A 20,862-nucleotide genomic window follows, 5' to 3' on the forward strand; every position below is an offset into this window, starting at 1 on the left:
AGTGAGAAAAGATATAAAAAATCGAAAAATTCATATTTCCCTTTTGTAATTCTTTAAGAACATTTAAAGTACTTCAGTGAAGATGAATTGCATACAATTTAGCACATTAAAAGCTCTTTCAGGGCATATTTAAAAATGGATCAAACAAAATACCAAAGGTTTGATACTTTTAATACAATGTAATATATACTACGTGAGTATTCATCAATAGAATTTTCTTCACTGGACTATACGTTAGAAATCACTGGTTAACACATATTAAGAACAAGAAATTAAATCTAAGAGAATAGTAAGACCTCAAATGTCATATTTCATTTGTTGATCAAAAATAGACATTTCTCCAAAGAAGATATACAGATTGCCAACAAACACATGAAAGAATGCTCAACATCACTAATCATTAGAGAAATGCAAATCAAAACTACAATGAGATATCATCTCACACCAGTCACAATGGCCATCATCAAAAAATCTACAAACAATAAATGCTGGAGAGGGTGTGGAAAAAAGGGAACCCTCTTGCACTGTTGGTGGGAATGTAAATTGATACAGCCACTATGGAGAACAGTACGGAGGTTCCTTAAAAAACTAAAAGTACAACTACCATACGACCCAACAATCCCACTACTGGGCATATACCCTAAGAAAACCATAATTCAAGAAGAGTCATGTACCACAATGTTCATTGCAGCTCTATTTACAATAGCCAGGACAAGGAAGCAACCTAAGTGTCCATCAACAGTTGAATGGATAAAGAAGATGTGGCACATATATACAATGGAATATTACTCAGCCATAAAGAGAAACAAAATTGAGTTATCTGTAGTGAGAGGGATAGACCTAGAGTCTGTCATACAGAGTGAAGTAAGTCAGAAAGAGAAAAACAAATACCGTATGCTAACACATATATATGGAATCTAAAAAAAAAAAATGGTCATGATGAACCTAGGGGCAGGATGGGAATAAAGACACAGACCTACTAGAGAATGGACTTGAGGACACGGGGAGGGGGAAGGGTAAGCTGGGACAAAGTGAGAGAGTGGCATGGACATATATACACTACCAAATGTAAAACCGATAGCTAGTGGGAAGCAGCAGCATAGCACAGGGAGATCAGCTCGGTGCTTTGTGACCACCTAGAGGGGTGGGATAGGGAGGGTGGGAGGAAGGGAGACGCAAGAGGGAAGAGATATGGGGATATATATATATGTATAGCTGATTCACTTTGTTATAAAGCAGAAACTAACACACCATTGTAAAGCAATTATACTCCAATAAAGATGTTAAAAAAAAATTTTCCAATGAGCAGTGGAGGGATAAATTAGGAAATTGGGAGTAACATATACACATTACTATATATAAAATAAACAACAAGGACCTACTGTATAGCACAGGGAACTATACTCGATATTTTGTAATAACCTATATGGGAAAAGAATCTGAAAAAGAATATATATATATATATATATATATATATATATATATATATATATATATATATATATATATATATATATATATGGAATCACTTTGCTGTACACCTGAAACTAACACAACATTGTAAATCAACTATACTTCAATAAAAAATAAATAATAAGAATTCTTAAAAAGAAGAAAAAAAAACAAAAGATACATTGACACAGGCTTAATATAGAAAAAAAAAGTCCCAGTGATATCAGAAAGTGGTGTATTCTCATAAGCTCCATAGGTGGTATGTTTAAGTCACAACTGAGGAGTTTTAATTCTTACAGATCCTGATGGAAAGAGTATAGAAGATACTCCGATTAAACACACACGTCCACAAAAGCATACAGCACAGAGAATGGAAAAATATCTGGGTATATTTTAAAAGTTCTGTGGAGAAGAGAAAGTTTGGAGATTTTAGAGGGTGGGAATAAAAATAAGTTTGGAGAGTTAAGGTAGAATAGTAAAATGAATATTATAAGTAAAATAAACAAATGTCTTAAAAAGGACCCAATGCAAGTTAACATCATACACAACCAGGATGTAAAACTAAATTTTGAATTATTTTTTACTGAGTATTGAAGTCTGGTCAACACTTAGAGCCGTCTGTGGCTCAATCTGTGTTCATTATCAGTTTTATTGTTGGCTGATATTCCCAGACGCCCTTAACTTCCAGAGCATCTCAAACTCACAGCACCCTGGGTACCACCCCCATAGCCGACATGCCAGACCCGCCCCCTTCTCGAAAACCACAGAGAAGCAGCCTCCTGCAGCTACAACAGCCCAGCAGGGAGCTGCCCTCTCTGGACCGCCTGGGTGACAGGGACCCCAACTGAGGTGTGCACTGTTCTCAATGTCTGAAAGATGGTTTCTGTTATGAGTGTACTGTATCATTTTTTAAGGGTACACTGGTTGGGAGAATTTGCTGTGTTTTGATAACTATGTTTGGGCGAATTACCATTCGACACAGGTAAAACTCAAGACCATGAGCACCATCACCTTCGCCCACCTAACACAAAAGATTTCTTAAACATTTCAGAAGTGGAATGCATGGAGCTGAGTAAAAGTATCTGTATTTACTCTACCATCCTTGTAGAACCCAATGATGAGTATTATTGGGCTGTACTGAAAGAGACTTAGACCAAACCCTGTGACAAAACAGAGCACTAGAGTACTGAAAATGATGGTTTGTTTAAGATAAAAAATGACATGTGGACACAGATGAGGAAGAGGTACAAATATGTCTTTGGGAAGCACGGCAACAACTACAACTGGTTCTTTCTTGCACATCCCACTACATTTACTGTCATTGAAAACAAAGTATCTTCTGTTTACTAGGGATGCATCACAACCTTTTTATCTGGGCCACACTGTAACATCTGGTGACCCTGAATACGTGACTATGGGAGAAGGAATTGTTTTAAGTATAGAGCTATGAAAAGACTTAACAGACTTCTGAATAAGTCTGAAAAGTATGCAGATCAAAGTGTGATTTGGAAGTTATCTGAAGATACGCAACTGGCAGTCTGCCTGAAATATGCAGGAGTTCTTGCAGAAAATGCAGAGGATTCCAAAGGAAGAACTCTATTTATAAATATAAAACTACTGCATGTCTTATTCAAGAGACAATGTCTAGTAACCCTCAGCAAGTAGTAGAAGCCTGCTGTTCAGATATGGCTATTACTTTTAATGGACTGACTCCCGAAAAGATGATAGTAATGATGGATGGTGTGTACCAGCTCAGGGCATTTGGACATTATTTCAATGACACACTGATTTTCTTACCTTCAAATGGTTCAGAAAATGACAGAGGGTCGGGAAATAATAGGACTGTGTTGTCCAAGAGTGCTTGAAATGTGGCTAGTCCAAATTGACATGTAGCATAAGTATAAAATACACACTCCATTCAATAATATTATTTGAAAACCTAGTACAAAAAGTATAAAAATCTCAGTAATTGTTCATACTGACTCAACAATGAAATGATAATATTTTGGATATGTTGCATTAAATAAAATATAACATTAAAATTAATGTCACCTGTTTCTTTTACAGTTTATTAATGTTGTTAGAAATTTTTAGCATTCTTTTATTTATTTATTTATTTTGGCTGTGCCGTGAGGCTTGTGGGATCTTAGTTCCTTGACCAGGGATTGAACCCGGGCCCGGCAGTGAAAGTGCTAAGTCCTAAACACTGGACCGCCAGGGAATTCCCTATGGAAGATTTTTTTTTTTTTTTATCTTTCTTTTATTTAATGGAAGATTTCTTTTTAGCTTTCTTTTATCTATTTAAGAAATTTTTAAATTACATATGTGTCTTACTTTATATTTCTATTGGATAATAAAAATGTAAAACATTCCATTATCACCATATATGGCAATTTAACTTCCTGTCCACATGGCAGCATTTTTTAAAAGGAGGTTTACTGCAGGGATCTAGATTCTGGAAGAGGTTTCAAATATTTGGATACGTAAATAGATACTTCCCAAGTGCATTCACTGGACATCATGTCACCTTTAATTTTTGTGAAGATATTTCAAATGTTTAATAAGCAAGTATTGTTGTCTCAAAGCATTTTATTGAGTCATTGTTACAGACTGCAGCATTATGTCAAGCAGTTGGACAAGCATTGTGTCTCCTGTCTAGGATATTCCTTATCCAAAAAACTAACTGGCATGCACATGCCAACACCACATTCTTTCACTACTGACAATATGCTAACAATCATCACCTCTGCAATGCAACTACATTGTGTTTTCAGGGGAACTTTTGCACTTGTGCAGCCTTAGCCTCAATTTTGAATATTTTTGAGATTGTCAGGAAAAACAGGAAAATTCACAGATTGCTGCTCTGTAAAATTTTGCTAGTAAAAAAAAAAAAGACTGACATACCTATTAGAATGGCCAAAATCCAGAACATTGACAACACGAAATGCTGGCAAGAATGTGGAGCAACAGGAACTCTCATTCATTGCTCATGGGAATGCAAAATGGTATAGCCACTTTGGAAGACATTTTTATGGTTTCTTATAAAATTAAACATACTCTTACCATACTATCCAGCAAGTGTGCTCCTTGGTATTTACCCAAAGGAGTTGAAAACTTATGTTCACATAAAAACTTGCATACAGGGACATCCCTGGTGGTGCAGTGGTTAAGAATCTGCCTGCCAATGCAGGGGACAAGGGTTCGACCCCTGGTCCAGTAATATCCCACATGCCACAGAGCAACTAAGCCCATGTGCCACAACTACTGAGCCTGTGCTCTAGAGCCCGCAAGCCACAACTACTGAGCCCATGTGCCACAACTACTGAAGCCCATGTGCCTAGAGCCCGTGCTCCACAGCAAGAGAAGCCACCGCAATGAGAAGCCCACGCACCACAACAAAGAGTAGTCCCCACTTGCCTCAACTAGAGAAAGCCCGTGTGCAGCAACGGAGACCCAACGCAGCCAAAAATAAATAATTAATTAATTTTAAAAAAATCTTAAAAAAAAACTTGCACACAGATATTTATAGCAGTTTTATTCATAATTGCCAAAACTTGGAAGCCACCAAGATGGCCTTCAGTAGATGACTGGATAAACTGTGGTATATCCAGACAATGAAATATTATTTAGGGCTAAAAGGAAATAAGCTATTAAGCTATGAAAAGGCATGGAGGAAACTTAAATACATATTATTAAGTGAAAGAAACCAATCTGAAAAGGCTACATAAAGTATGATTCCAACTATATAACATTCTGTAAAACTATGGAGACAATAAAGAGATCAGTGGTTGCCAGGGATTGGGGTGGGGGAGGGATGAATAAAAAAGAGCACAGAAGGTTTTTAGGGCTGTGGAAATGCTCTGTATGATACTATAATGATGGATACATGTCATTAGACATTGTCCAAGCCCATGGAATGTACAACACCAAGAGTGAAACTATGAACTTGGAGTGACAATGATGTGTCTATGTAGGGTCAACAATTTGTAACATGTACCATTCTGGTGGGGGATGTTAATAATGGGGAAGGCTATACATGTGTGGGGGCAGGGACTATACAAGAAATTTGTATCCTCCACCCAATTTTTCTGTGAACCCTAAGCTGCTCTAAAAAGACAAAGTTTTAATAATAATAATTTTTAGAAAGATTTAATAGTTTCTCAAGAGGACCACTCTGATCTGAATGTTTGTGTCCCCCCAAAATTCACATGTTGGAATCCTAGTGCCCAATGTAATGGTGATTAAATCCTGAGGGTGGACCGCTCATGAATGGGATTAGGGCTTTTATAATAGAGATCGCACAGAGCTCCTAGCCCCTTCTGCCAGGTGAAAATACAGGAAGTCTACAACTCAGAAGAGGGCCCTAACCTGATCTTGCTGGAATCCTGGTATCAGACTTCCAGCCTCCAGAACTGGGTGAAATAGATTTCTATTGTTTGCAAACTACAGAGTCTGTTGTATTTTGTTATAGCAACCCGAACAGACTAAGACAGAAAATTGGTACTGAGAGTGCAGTGCCTCTGTAACAAATATCTAAAAATGCGGAAGCAACTTTGGAACTGGGTAACAGAAAGAGACTGGGAGAATTCTAAGGTGCATAGTAGAAAAAACCTACATTGCCATGAACGAACCATTAAAAGCAATTCTGGTGAGAGCTCAGAAGGAGAACAGGAAAGCTATAGAGAAAGCCTCAATCTTCTTGGAGAGTATACCTAAGGATTGTGAACAGAATGTTGGTAGAAATGATGGATGGTAAAGGCTGTTCTGTTAAGGTCTCAGACGGACATGAGGAACATGTTATTGGAAACTGCAGGAAAAGCGATCCTTGTTATAAAGTGGTAAAGAGCTTTGCTGAACTGTGTTCATGTCCTAGTGTTCTGTGGAAAGGAGAACTTGTGAGTGATGAAATTGGATATACAGCTGAGGAAATTTCTAAGCCAAGTGTTTAAGGAGTGGCCTGGTTCTTTTTGAATGCTTACAGTAAAATATGAAAAGAGAGAATGACTTAGAGATGGAATTGTTAACCAAATAGGATGCAGAAACGGAAAATTTTCGGCCTATCCATATTGAAAGAAATGAGAAAGCTTGTTCCAGAGAGAACAGGGTGTGGCCAAGCCACCTTGTGATTAAGAGATTAGTATGGGTTTGAACCACAGACTGAATCAGCTGCCCCAGCAGGAGAACAGTCCATTTGAACTGAAGAAGAAGGAATGAGGAAGGCTGTTGGACTTAGATTTTACAGGACAGGACTATATGGCTGTGAACACAGGCTATTGTTAAAGACAAGGAAAGAAGGACCATAAACGTAATTCAGAGATCATCAGGGCTCCACAGCTAACATCGTTCTCAATGGTGAAAAGCTGAAAGCATTCCCTCTAACATCAGGAACAAGGCAAGGATGTCCATTGTCACCACTTTTATTCAACATAGCTTTGGAAGTCCTAGCCGTGATAATCAGAAAAGAAAAAGAAATAAAAGGAATCCAAATTGGAAAAGAAGAAGTAAAACTTTCACTGTTTGCAGATGACATGATACTATACATAGAAAATCCTAAAGATGCTACCAGAAAACTACTAGAGCTCATCAATGAATTTGGTAAAGTTGCAGGATATAAAATTAATACACAGAAATCTCTTGCATTTGTAAACACTAACAATGAATGATCTGAAAGAGAAATCAAGGAAAATCACATCATAAAGAATATAATACCTAGGAATAAACCTACTTAAGGAGACAAAAGACCTCTACTCTGAAAACTATAAGATGCTGATGAAAGAAACCAGAGATGACACAAACAGATGGAAGGATATACCATGTTCTTGGATTGGAAGAATCAATATTGTCAAAATAACCATACTACCCAAAGCAATCTACAGATTCAATGCAATCCTTATCAAATTACCAATGGCATTTTTCACAAAACTAGAACAAAAAATTCTAAAATTTATATAGAAACACAAAAAACCCTGAATAGTCAAAGCAATCCTGAGAAAGAAAAACAGAGCTGAAAGAATCACACTCCCTGACTTCAGACTATACTACAAGGCTACAGTAATCAAAACAGTATGGTACTGGCACAAAAACAGACACATAGATCAATGGGACAGGACAGAAAGCCCAGAAATAAACTCACGCACCTATGGTCAATTAATCTCTGACAAAGGAAGCAAGAGTGTACAATGGAGAAAAAGACAGTCTCTTCAATAAGTGGTGTTGGGAAAATTGGACAGCTACATGTGAAAAATGAAATTAGAACACTCTCTAACACCATACACAAAAGTAAACTCAATGCGCCACAACTACTGACCCTGCACTCTAGAGCCCGCGAGCCTGTGCTCTAGAGTCTGCGAGCCACAACTACTGAGCCCGCGTGCCACAACTACTGAAGCCCACACACCTAGAGCCCGTGCTCTGCAACAAGAGAAGCCACCGCAATGAGAAGCCCACGCACTGCAACAAAGAGTAGCCCCCGCTCGCCGCAACTGGAGAAAGCCCGAGTGCAGCAATGAAGACCCAACGCAGCCAAAAATAAATAAATAAATAAATAATTTAAAAAGAAAAAGTAAATTCGAAATGGATCAAAGACCTAAATGTAAGGCCAGACACTATAAAACTCTTAGAGGAAAACAGAGGCAGAACATTCTTTGACATTAATCGCAGCAATATCTTTTTTGATCCACCTCCTACAGTAACGAAAATAAAAACAGAAATAGGGGCTTAACTGGTGGCTCAGTGGTTAAGAACCCACCTGCCAATGCAGGGAACACAGTTTCGAGCCCTGGTCCAGGAAGATCCCACATGCCACGGAGCAACTAAGCCTGTGTGCCACAACTACTGAGCCTGTGCTCTAGAGCCCGTGAGCCACAACTACTGAGCCCACGCGCCACAACTACTGAAGCCTGCATGCCTAGAGCCTGTGCTCCGCAACAAGAGAAGCCACTGCAGTGAGAAGCCCACACACCGCAATGAAGAGTAGCCCCCACTAGCCACAACTAGAGAAAGCCTGCACGCAGCAACGAAGACCCAACACAGTCAAAAATAAATAAAATAAATTTAAAAAGTAAAATAAAAAATAAAATAAACAAATCGGACCTAAGTAAAGTTAAAAGCTTCTGCACAGCAAAGGAAACCATAAACAAAATGAAAAGACAACCCACAGAATGGGAAAAACTATCTGCAAAGGAAGCAACTAACAAGGAATTAATCTCCAAAATATACAAACAGCTCATGCAGCTCTATGTCAAAAAAACAAACAACACAATCAATAAATGGGCAGAAGATCTAAATAGACATTTCTCCAAAGAAGACATACAGATGGCCAAGAAGCACATGAAAAGATGCTCAACATCACTCATCATCAGAGAAATGCGAATCAAAACTACAATAAGGTATCACCTCATACAGGTCAGAATGGCCACCATCATAAAGTCTACAAACAATAAATGCTGGAGAGGGTGTGGAGAAAAGGGAACCCTCTTGTACTGTTGGTGGGAATGTAAATTGACATAACCACTATGGAGAACAGTATGGAGGTTCCTTAAAAAACTAAAAATAGAACTACCATATGATCCAGCAATCCCACTATTGGGCATACATCTGGAGAAAACCATAATCCAAAAGGATACATGCACCCCAATGTTCACTGCAGCACTGTTTACAATAGTCAAGACATGGAAGCAACCTAAGTGTCCATCAACAGAGGAATGGATAAAGAAGATGTGGTACATATATACAATGAAATATTAATCAGCCATAAAAAGAATGAAATAATGCCATTTGCAGCAACATGGATGGACCTAGAGATTATCATACTAAGTGAAGTAAGTCAGAGACAGACAAATATCATATGATATCGCTTATATGTGGAATCTAAAAAAAGGTACAAATGAACTAATTTACAAAGTATAGTCACAGATGTAGAAAACAAACTTACGGTTACTGGGGAGGAAGGGGGAGAGGGATAAACTGGGAGATTGGGATTGACATGTACACACTACTATATATAAAATAGATAACTAATAAGGACCTATTGTATAGCACAGGGAACTCTACTCAATACTCTGTAATGACTATATGGGAAAAGAATCTAAAGAAGAGTGGATATATGTATATGTATAACTGATTCACTTTGCTGTACAGCAGAAACTAACACAGCACTATAAATCAACTATACTCCAATAAAAATTAAAAAAAAAAAAAAGAGAGAGAGATCATTAGGGCTGCCTCCTCAGTTTCAAAACGTGGTAGATGGGTGGGGTTACTGCCTGGGTTTCAACAGGCCAGATGACCGACCTCTGCCTAAATCAAAGTGGTACTGCCCAAAGCTATGGGGGCTCTATCCTGCCCAGCAGAGCCACAGGGGCATGGCTACCTCCACCTAGATTTAGAAAGATGAAGCAACCTGGAGCCATGGGCCCACAACCCAAGCAGAGGGTCACTTGAGGGCAAGGTCACTGAAGGGAGCCACTACCAGGGCAGTGCCAGTGAAGCCATCAGGCCACCCTTGGGGCCCCAGACTGGTAGAACCACCAGCATGCAATTGCAACCCATGAGAGCTGCTGTGTGGCTACACCCAATAAAGCCATGGGAGGCGAGCACATCCCAGTGTGTCCAGAGGGCGAGACCACCCCCATACCATGCCTCAGGTGGGTCTGGAAGGTAAGACCTCTGCCCCACAGAACAGAACATCTAATTAAAGAAGATTGTTCTCAAGCTTTAAGATTTAATGTTGTTTGTCTTCTGGGGTTTTAGACTTACTTGGAACCTGTTACCCCTTCTTTCTCTCCTATTTCTCCCTTTTGGAATGAAATGTCCATTCTATACCTGTCCCATCATTGTATTTTGGAAGCACATAATTTGTTTGATTTCACGGAATCACAGCTGGGGGGAATTTTCTTAGAATGAATCATAAGGACCTTGAGTCTCACCCATATCTGATTAAGATGGTATTTAGAATTAGGAGTTTGAGATTAACAGATGCACACTACTATATATAAAACAGATAAAAAAACAAGGACCCACTGTATAGCACAGGGAACTATATTCAATATCTTGTAATAACCTATAGTGGAAAAGAATCTGAAAAAGAATATATATATATATGTGTGTGTGTATGTGTATGTGTATATGTGTGTATATATATATATATATATATATATATATATATATATATATATCTGAATCACTTTGCTGTAACACCTGAAATTAACACAACATTGTAAATCAACTGTACTTCAATTTTTTAAAAATATGGTATTTATATGAAATTTTATTCTTTAGACTTTTTTTGTTTGTGTCCCCCCAGTTTCACATGCTGGAATTCTAACACCCAAAATAATGGTGTTAGAAGGTGGGACCGCTGCCTGGGGGGTTTGGTGGGGCTAATGACAGACTCTGGGAGGGCTCACGCCAAGGAGTACTTCCCAGAACTTCTGCTGCCAGTTTCCTTGTCCCCACGGTGAGCCACAGGCACCCCCCGCCTGTGCAGGAGACCATCCATACTAGCAGTTTTAAAAATTATCTTGTTTAGAGAGCCTCCCATCAAGCCTCCTAGATAGCCTCAACCACCAGAGGGCAGACAGCAGAAGTAAGAAAAACTACAATCCTGCAGCCTGTGGAACAAAAACCACATTCACAGAAAGACAGACAAGATGAAAAGGCAGAGGGCTATGTACCAGATGAAGGAACAAAATAAAACCCCAGAAAAACAACTAAATGAAGTGGAGATAGGCAACCTTCCAGAAAAAGAATTCAGAATAATGAGAGTGAAGATGATCCAGGACCTCGGAATAAGAATGGAGGCAAAGATCAAGAAGATGCAAGAAATGTTTAACAAAGACATAGAAGAATTAAAGAACAAACAAACAGAGATAAACAATACAATAACTGAAATGAAAACTACACTAGAAGGAATCAATAGTAGAATAACTGAGGCAGAAGAACAGATAAGTGACCTGGAAGACAGAATGGTGGAATTCACTGCTGCAGAACAGACTAAAGAAAAAAGAATGAAAAGAAATGAAAACAGCTTAAGAGACCTCTGGGACAACATTAAACGCAACAACATTCGCATTATAGGGGTCCCAGAAGGAGAAGAGAGAGAGAAAGGACCAGAGAAAATATTTGAAGAGATTATAGTCGAAAACTTCCCTAACATGGGAAAGAAAATAGCCACCCAAGTCCAGGAAGCGCAGAGAGTCCCATACAGGATAAACCCAAGGAGAAACACGCCGAGACACATAGTAATCAAATTGGCAAAAATTAAAGACAAAGAAAAATTATTGAAAGCAGCAAGGGAAAAATGACAAATAACATACAAGGGAACTCCCATAAGGTTAACAGCTGACTTCTCAGCAGAAACTCTACAAGCCAGAAGGGAGTGGCATGATATACTTAAAGTGATGAAAGGTAAGAACCTACAACCAAGATTACTCTACCCGGCAAGGATCTCACTTAGATTTGATGGAGAAATCAAAAGCTTTACAGACAAGCAAAAGCTAAGAGAATTCAGCACCACCAAACCAGCTCTACAACAAATGCTAAAGGAACTTCTCTAAGTGGGACACACAAGAGAAGAAAAGGACCTACAAAAACAAACCCAAAACAATTAAGAAAATGGTCATAGGAACATACATATCGATAATTACCTTAAACGTGAATGGATTAAATGCTCCAACCAAAAGAAAGAGGCTTGCTGAATGGATACAAAAACAAGACCCATATATATGCTGTCTACAAGAGACCCACTTCAGACCTAAGGACACATACAGACTGAAAATGAGGGGATGGAAAAAGATATTCCATGCAAGTGGAAATCAAAAGAAAGCTTGAGTAGCTATACTCATATCAGATAAAATAGACTTTAAAATAAAGAATGTTACAAGAGACAAGGAAGGACACTATATAATGATCAAGGGATCAATCCAAGAAGAAGATATAACAATTATAAATATATATGCACCCAACATAGGAGCACCTCAATACATAAGGCAACTGCTAACAGCTATAAAAGAGGAAATCGACAGTAACACAATAATAGTGGGGGACTTTAACACCTCACTTACACCAATGGACAGATCATCCAAAATGAAAATAAATAAGGAAACAGAAGCTTTAAATAACACAATAAACCAGATAGATTTAATTGATATTTATAGGACATTCCATCCAAAAACAGCAGATTACACTTTCTTCTCAAGTGCCCACAGAACATTCTCCAGGATAGATCACATCTTGGGTCACAAATCAAGCCTCAGTAAATTTAAGAAAATTGAAATCATATCAAGCATCTTTTCTGACCACAACGCTATGAGATTAGAAATGAATTACAGGGAAAAAAACATGAAAAGCACAAACACATGGAGGCTAAACAATACGTTACTAAATAACCAAGAGATCAGTGAAGAAATCAAAGAGGAAATCAAAAAATACCTAGAGAAAAATGACAATGAAAACACGATGATCCAAAACCTACGGATGCAGCAAAAGCAGTTCTAAGAGGGAAGTTTATAGCTATACAAGCTTACCTAAAGAAACAAGAAAAATCTCAAGTAAACAATCTAACCTTACACCTAAAGGAACTAGAGAAAGAAGAACAAACAAAACCCAAAGTTAGCAGAAGGGAAGAAATCATAAAGATCAGAGTGGAAATAAAGGAAATAGAAACAAAGAAAACAATAGCAAAGATCAATAAAACTAAAAGCTGGTTCTTTGAGAAGATAAACAAAATTGATAAGCCATTAGCCAGACTCATCAAGAAAAAGAGGGAGAGGACTCAAATCAAATCAATAAAATTAGAAATGAAAAAGGAGAAGTAAAAACAGACATTGCAGAAATACAAAGCATTCTAAGAGGCTACTACAAGCAACTCTATGCCAATAAAGTGGACAACCTGGAAGAAATGGACAAATTCTTAGAAAGGTATAACCTTCCAAGACTGAACCAGGAAGAAACAGAAAATATGAACAGACCAATCACAAGTAATGAAATTGAAACTGTGATTAAAAATCTTCCAACAAACAAAAGTCCAGGGCCAGATGGCTTCACAGGTGAATTCTATCAAACATTTAGAGAAGAGCTAACACTCATCCTTCTCAAACTCTTCCAAAAAATTGCAGAGGAAGGAGCACTCCCAAACTCATTCTATGAGGCCACCATCACCCTGATTCCAAAACCAGACAAAGATACTACAAAAAAAGAAAATTACAGACCAATATCACTGATGAATATAGATGCAAAAATCCTCAACAAAATACTAGCAAACAGAATCCAACAACACATCAAAAGGATCATACACCACAATCAAGTGGGATTTATCCCAGGGATGCAAGGATTCTTCAATATATGCAAATCAATCAATGTGATACACCATATTAACAAATTGAAGAATAAAAACCATATGATCATCTCAATAGACGCAGAAAACGCTTTTGACAAAATTCAACACCCATTTATGGTAAAAACTCTCCAGAAAGTGGGCATAGAGGGAACCTACCTCAACATAATAAAGGCCATATTTGACAAACCCACAGCAAACATCATTCTCAATGGTGAACAACTGAAAGCATTTCCTCTAAGATCAGGAACAAGACAAGGATGTCCACTCTTGCCACTATTATTCAACATAGTTTTGGAAGTCATAGCCACGGCAATCAGAGAAGAAAAAGAAATAAAAGGAATACATATTGGAAAAGAAGAAGTAAAACTGTCACTGTTTGCAGATGACATGATACTATACAGAGAATCCTAAAAATGCCACCAGAAAACTACTAGAGCTAATCAATGAATTTGGTAAAGTTGCAGGATACAAAATTAATGCACAGAAATCTCTTGCATTCCTATACACTAATGATGAAAAATCTGAAAGAGAAATTATGGAAACACTCCCATTTACCATTGCAACAAAAAGAATAAAATACCTAGGAATAAACCTACCTAGGGAGACAAAAGGCCTGTATGCAGAAAACTATAAGACACTGATGAAAGCAATTAAAGATGATATCAACAGATGGAGAGATATACCGTGTTCTTGGATTGGAAGAATCAATATTGTGAAAATGACTATACTACCCAAAGCAATCTACAGATTCAATGTGATCCCTATCAAATTACCAATGGCATTTTTACGGAACTAGAACAAATCATCTTAAAATTTGTATGGAGACACAAAAGACCCCGAATAGCCAAAGCAGTCTTGAGGGAAAAAAACGGAGCTGGAGGAATCAGACTCCCTGACTTCAGGCTATACTACAAAGCTACAGTAATCAAGACAATATGGTACTGGCACAAAAACAGAAACATAGATCAATGGAACAAGATAGAAAGCCCAGAGATAAACCCACGCACCTATGGTCAACTAATGTATGAAAAAGGAGGCAAAGATATACAATGGAGAAAAGACAGTCTCTTCAATAAGTGGTGCTGGGAAAACTGGACAGCTACATGTAAAAGAATGAAATTAGAATACTCCCTAACACCATACACAAAAATAAACTCAAAATGGATTACAGATCTAAATGTAAGACCGGACACTATAAAACTCTTAGAGGAAAACATAGGAAGAACACTCTTTGACATAAATCACAGCAAGATCTTTTTTGATCCACCTCCTAGAGTAATGGAAATAAAAACAAAAATAAACAAATGGGACCTAATGAAACTTCAAAGCTTTTGCACAGCAAAGGAAACCATAAACAAGACGAAAAGACAACCCTCAGAATGGGAGAAAATATTTGCAAACGAATCAATGGACAAAGGATTAATCTCCAAAATATATAAACAGCTCATGCAGCCCAATGTTAAAGAAACAAACAACCCAATCCAAAAATGGGCAGAAGACCTAAATAGACATTTCCCCAAAGAGGACATACAGATGGCCAAGAAGCACATGAAAAGCTGCTCAACATCACTAATTATTAGAGAAATGTAAATCAAAACTACAATGAGGTATCACCTCACACCAGTTAGAATGGGCATCATCAGAAAATCTATGAACAACAAATGCTGGAGAGGGTGTGGAGAAAAGGGAACCTTCTTGCACTGTTGGTGGGAATATAAATTGATACAGCCACTATGGAGAACAATATGGAGGTTCCTTAAAAAACTAAAAATAGAATTACCATATGAACCAGCAATCCCACTACTGGCCATATACCCAGAGAAAACCGTAATTCAAAAAGACACATGCACCCCAATTTTCATTGCAGCACTATTTACAATAGCCAGGTCATGGAAGCAACCTAAATGTCCATTGACAGACGAATGGATAAAGAAGATGTGGTACATATATACAATGGAATATTACTCAGCCTTAAAAAGGAACGAAATTGAGTCATTTGTTGAGACGTGGATGGATCTAGAGACTATCATACAGAGTGAAGTAAGTCAGAAAGAGAAAAACAAATATTGTATATTAACGCATGTATGTGGAACCTAGAAAAATGATACAGATGAACCAGTTTGCAGGGCAGAAGTTGAGACACAGATGTAGAGAACAAACGTATGGACACCAAGGGGGAAAACCGCGGTGGGGTGGGGATGGTGTTGTGCTGAATTGGGCGATTGGGATTGACATGTATACACTAATGTGTATAAAATTGATGACTGATTAAAAAAAAAAAAAAAGAAGGTGAGACCTTTGGAAGGTGACTGGGTCATGAGAGCTGGGCCCTCACAAATGAGATTAGTGCCCTAGATCCCACAGAGCTCCCTGAGTCCTTCTGCCGAGTGAGGATATAATGATAAGTCTGCAACCCAGGAAAGTACCCTCATCCAATGTTGCTGGTGCCCTGATCTCAGATTTCCAGCCTCCAAAACTGTGAGAAATAAATTTCCGCTGTTTATAAGCACCCAGTTTGTGACATTTTGTTATAGCAGCCTGAAGGGACTAAGACAAGGACTATACAAATATCTTGTCAGATTTCTCTTTCTGAAGTGTTTGCTTTTTAGTGACAACAGTGAGGGCAGAAGCCTTGTCTGTTTGCCTCACTGTTACATACCCTGATACAGCTCTTTATACATAATAGGTATTCAATACATTATAAATTATTGAATGAAATGACATCTGTAAAGCACTATGCCTGTATGAAGGATAGCAGCATTATTTTTACTACTGTCAAATAACTTTTTTTTCTGTTCCTATGGCATTTACTTTCTACCTGTACTATTTTCACAACTACACTGTAAGTTGCTTGAAGACATATTTCATGTGTGAGTACCCTTTATATCCTCCGTAACACCATATCTTTGCACATACCAGTCACTCAGTAAAATTCTAAAAGCTTGCCAGCAAGAAGTAACCTTACAAAAAATGATTTTTCTACTATAAAAAGCATTACACACACACAGCATTTCATAGGACTTGGTATATAAGGTTACAAATAAACTGAATTTGCTGGACGTGAAAATTATATGGATATGCCTTTGAATACAGTGAGTTAATTAAAAGGATATGTCCAAAAAGTATTTCTGCTTTAATTTAAAAGGGATAGTCCTTGAAATATGAATATAGGGAAAAGTGGAAAGAGCACTGAACTTGGAGGCAGGAAGACCTAAATCAGAATCCAGATTCCACTACTTATAAGCTGTGTAATGATGGGTAAGACATTTACCTCCCTGAGTCTGCATTCTTTACCTGTAAAGTGAGATAACACTTATCTCATACTATTTATGTGACAATTAAACAGGAAAGTGTCCAGCATAGTATCTAATACTTAATAGGTGTTCAATGAATATTTATACAGAAAAATTTAAAGCTGTGTATTTCTACCGTATTTTATGAATAACTTTAAGTTAGCAAGGTTTAGTTGAAAATGAACAAACTATAGATTTAAGACACTGGGTTCTAGTTCTAATTCTACTATTTACCAACAATTTGGCATTGGGCTCTAAAATTCTTCTTAATTCCCTATTAAAATAGGGATAATATAACCTATTCTACCTACCTGACAGGAAGTTATGAGGCTAAAAAACAAAAAAAATGTAAAAGTGATGTGAAAGAGCTGTTGGTGTTTCATTAATTAGAAATACGTGGTAGCAGTTGTGGTGTTATAATTTGAATGATAAAAATAAAAGCCATGAATGTCCCCAAACAGGGGATTGTGTAAATATTTAAAGAGATGCCATATATTCATTAAAAATATACATAGATGGATTAAATAATATATTGAGGCTTTGCTTCAACATAACAGGAGAGGAGAAGTAGGTCAGGGTATAGGTGAAACAGGATTGGTCCTGAGTTAATAACCATTAAAGCTGGGTGATGTGTACCTGGAGTCCATTATAATATTCTGCTCATTTCTGTATGTTTGAAAACTTCTTTAATAAAAAGTTTTTAAAAATATGTAAATGACATACTGAAAGATACATGTAAATGAAATGCAGTGTGATTAAATAATATATGTAAATATATGCTAGTTAAGAGGTCATTAGTGACTTTTGTGAGTTCAGCTGTAATGTGAGGAAGCAAGGACACAAGTTGGAATGCAAGAGTCTGAGTGAATTAAAGCGACTGATTAGGGTTAGACAGCCACCCAAAATGGCCACCATCAATTCCTTTCCTCCCTGTAAGTACATGTCACTTCTCTCACTGAGAGGTGAGGTCTCCTGTCCCTTTTCTTGACTCTGTGATGGCTTTGTGACCTGCCTTAACACACAGAATGCAGTGGAAGTGACATTGTGCCATTTTGGGTCTAGCCTTTAAAACATATTTATACTTATATTTCTTCTTTTTATGAAAACACATTTATATATATTACAAATTAAAAGTCTGCTGCTGTTGCAAAGCCATGGCAGACTAAGGAGATGTTGAGGGCTAAATTATTCTCCAAGGTGAAATATTTCCTTCAGTTGTATTAATATTTCTACCCAAAATGTGATTCCATCACACCCTATCCCAATGTATCCCCACACCACCTCAGGCTTTCAAAGTAGGCAGTTTCATGATTATGTTGGAAAAACCACTAGTTCTCTTTAGGAAAGATGGGGCAATTGACGTCTTTCTGGTTGCCTGACATTCTCCCATTTTATGGCTTATACTGGACTTACACATTTAACACCTTCTAGCATCTTCAATGCTAAATAATTACCTAAATTCCAAGAGCTTGACTGAAAGCTTAAATTGAAGGTGCTGTTTTTTAAGTTCTAGAAAATGCTCATTCTCTAAAGAGTGCTCTCTAAAGAAAAATCAGTGCTGGCCATCCTAACAGTTTTAGCAGTTCCTGTTTTGATGCTCAGCTCTCCATTGCTATTGGTTTCCATCCTTTCCTTCACCAACCCCCTACCACAATGCCACCTTATATAGAGATTTTGTTTGTTTGTTTGTAATTATCACCAACTCCCTAATGTTTCCTTGATACATTCGGTTTCAAGTTTTATTGTTACAATATAAAGTATTTTTGCTGGCCTTCTTTAAAAAAAAGAGTTAAGGACAATCACTTAAAAGAACAGAAATTCAGTCCATAGCTTCCAAAGCATCAGAGAGGAAAAAAAGCATGGGAACAGGGAGATAATGAAAACTTCATCAATATGATATATAGAAATAACACATTTATTGTGATTTCAGATACATTTAAAGAGGCCATATGTTAGGTGATAAAATCAGTCTTAATAAATTTAAGAGGGTTGAAATCACATCAAGCATCTTTTCTAACCACAGTAATATGAAAACAGAAATTGATTACATGAAAACTGAAAAAATTCACAAATACGTGGAGATTAAACAACATGCTACTGAAAACCAAATGGGCCAAAGAAAAAAATCAAAAGAGAAATAAAAAAATACCTGGAGTAAATGAAAATGGACATGTAACATACCAAAATCCATGGGATGCCGCAAAAGCAATTCTACGAGGGATGTTCACAGCAATAAATGTCTACTTCAAGAAAGAAGAAAAGTCTCAAATAAACAACCTACACCTCAAGGAACTAGAAAAAGAGGAACAAACAAAGTCCAAAATTAATAAAAGGAAAGAAATAACAAAGATTTGAGGAGAAATAAATTGGAGACTAAAAAGACAGTAGAAAAGATCAATATACTTAAGAGTTGATTCTTTGAAAAGATAAAGAAAACTGACAAACCTATAGCTAGACTCACCAAGAAAACAAGAGGACTCAAATAAATAAAATCAGAAATGAAAGAGGAGATATTACCACTGATACCACAGAAATACAAAGAATCATAAGAGACTACTATGAAAAATTACATGCCAAAAAATAGAGCAACCTAGAAGAAATGGATAAATTCGTAGAAACATACAGCCTACAAATATTGAATTATGATGAAAAAGAAAATCTGAACAGATGGATTACTAGTAAGGAGACTGAATCAGTAATCAAAACTCTCCCAACAAACAAAAGTCCAGGACCAGATGGCTTCACTGGTGAATTCTACCAAGCATTCAAAGAATTAATACCAATCCTTCTCAAACTCTTAAAAAACAGAAGAGGAAGGAACTCTTCCAAACGCATTTTACAAGGCCAGCATTATCCTGATACCAAAACCAAACTAGGATGTCACAAGAACAGAATATTATAGGCCAATGTCCCTGATGAACACAGATGCAAAAATCCTCAACAAAATATTAACAAACCAAATTCAACAATACATTAAAAGGATCATACACTACGATCAAGTGGGATTTATTCTAGGGATGCATGGATGATTCAACATCCACAAATCAGTCCATGTGATACATCACATTAACAAAATGAAGGATAAAAATCATATGATAATGGGACTTCCCTGGTGGCGCAGTGGTTGGGAGTCTGCCTACCAACGCAGGGGACACGGGTTCGAGTGCTGGTCTGGGAAGATCCCACATGCTGCGGAACAACTAAGCCCGTGTGCCATAACTACTGAGCCTGCGCTCTAGACCCACGAGCCACAACTACTGAGCCCGTGCGCCAGAACTACTGAAGCCCACGCACCTGAAGCCCGTGCTACACAAGAGGAGAAGCCACCGCAGTGAAGAGTACGTGCACCGCAACGAGGGGTGACCCCCGCTTGCTGCAGCTAGAAAGAGCCTGCGTGCAGCAACAAAGACCCAATGCAGCCAAAAATAAATAAATAAAAATAAATTAATTAATAAAAAAGTTTAAAAATATATATATATAACCCAGTAATTTCCAAAATATACACAGCTCATACAATTCAATATCAAAAAAACCAAACAACCCAATCAAAAAATGGGCAGAGACCTAAATAGATATTTCTCCAAGGGAGACATACAGATGGCCAACAGGCACATGAAAAGATGCTCAACACTGCTAATTATTAGAGAAATGTAAATCAAAACCACAATGAGTTATCACCAGTCAGAACGGCTATCATTAAAAACCCTACAAATAAATGCTGGAGAGGGTGTAGAGAAGAGGGAACCCTCCTACACTGTTCGTGTGAATGTAAATTGGTGC

The 20,862-nt window shown here is 37.5% G+C and overlaps 2 protein-coding genes across 5 annotated transcripts in view; one reads left to right on the forward strand and one right to left on the reverse strand.

The window, feature by feature from the left end:
* Positions 1-20,862, reverse strand: part of PLEKHH2 (pleckstrin homology, MyTH4 and FERM domain containing H2) — a 119,223-nt gene that overhangs the window by 75,435 nt on the left and 22,926 nt on the right. The window lies entirely within an intron of this gene.
* Positions 2-14,448, forward strand: C1GALT1C1L (C1GALT1 specific chaperone 1 like). The gene is given in 4 exon segments (XM_082427899.1): positions 2-2,780; positions 2,782-2,894; positions 2,897-3,075; positions 3,078-14,448. Coding segments are annotated over 4 exon segments (639 nt in total). The 5' UTR covers positions 2-2,673; the 3' UTR covers positions 3,318-14,448.

Source organism: Balaenoptera physalus (genome assembly GCF_965194825.1).
Source record: "Balaenoptera physalus genome assembly, chromosome: 15".
Taxonomy (NCBI): Eukaryota; Metazoa; Chordata; class Mammalia; order Artiodactyla; family Balaenopteridae; genus Balaenoptera; species Balaenoptera physalus.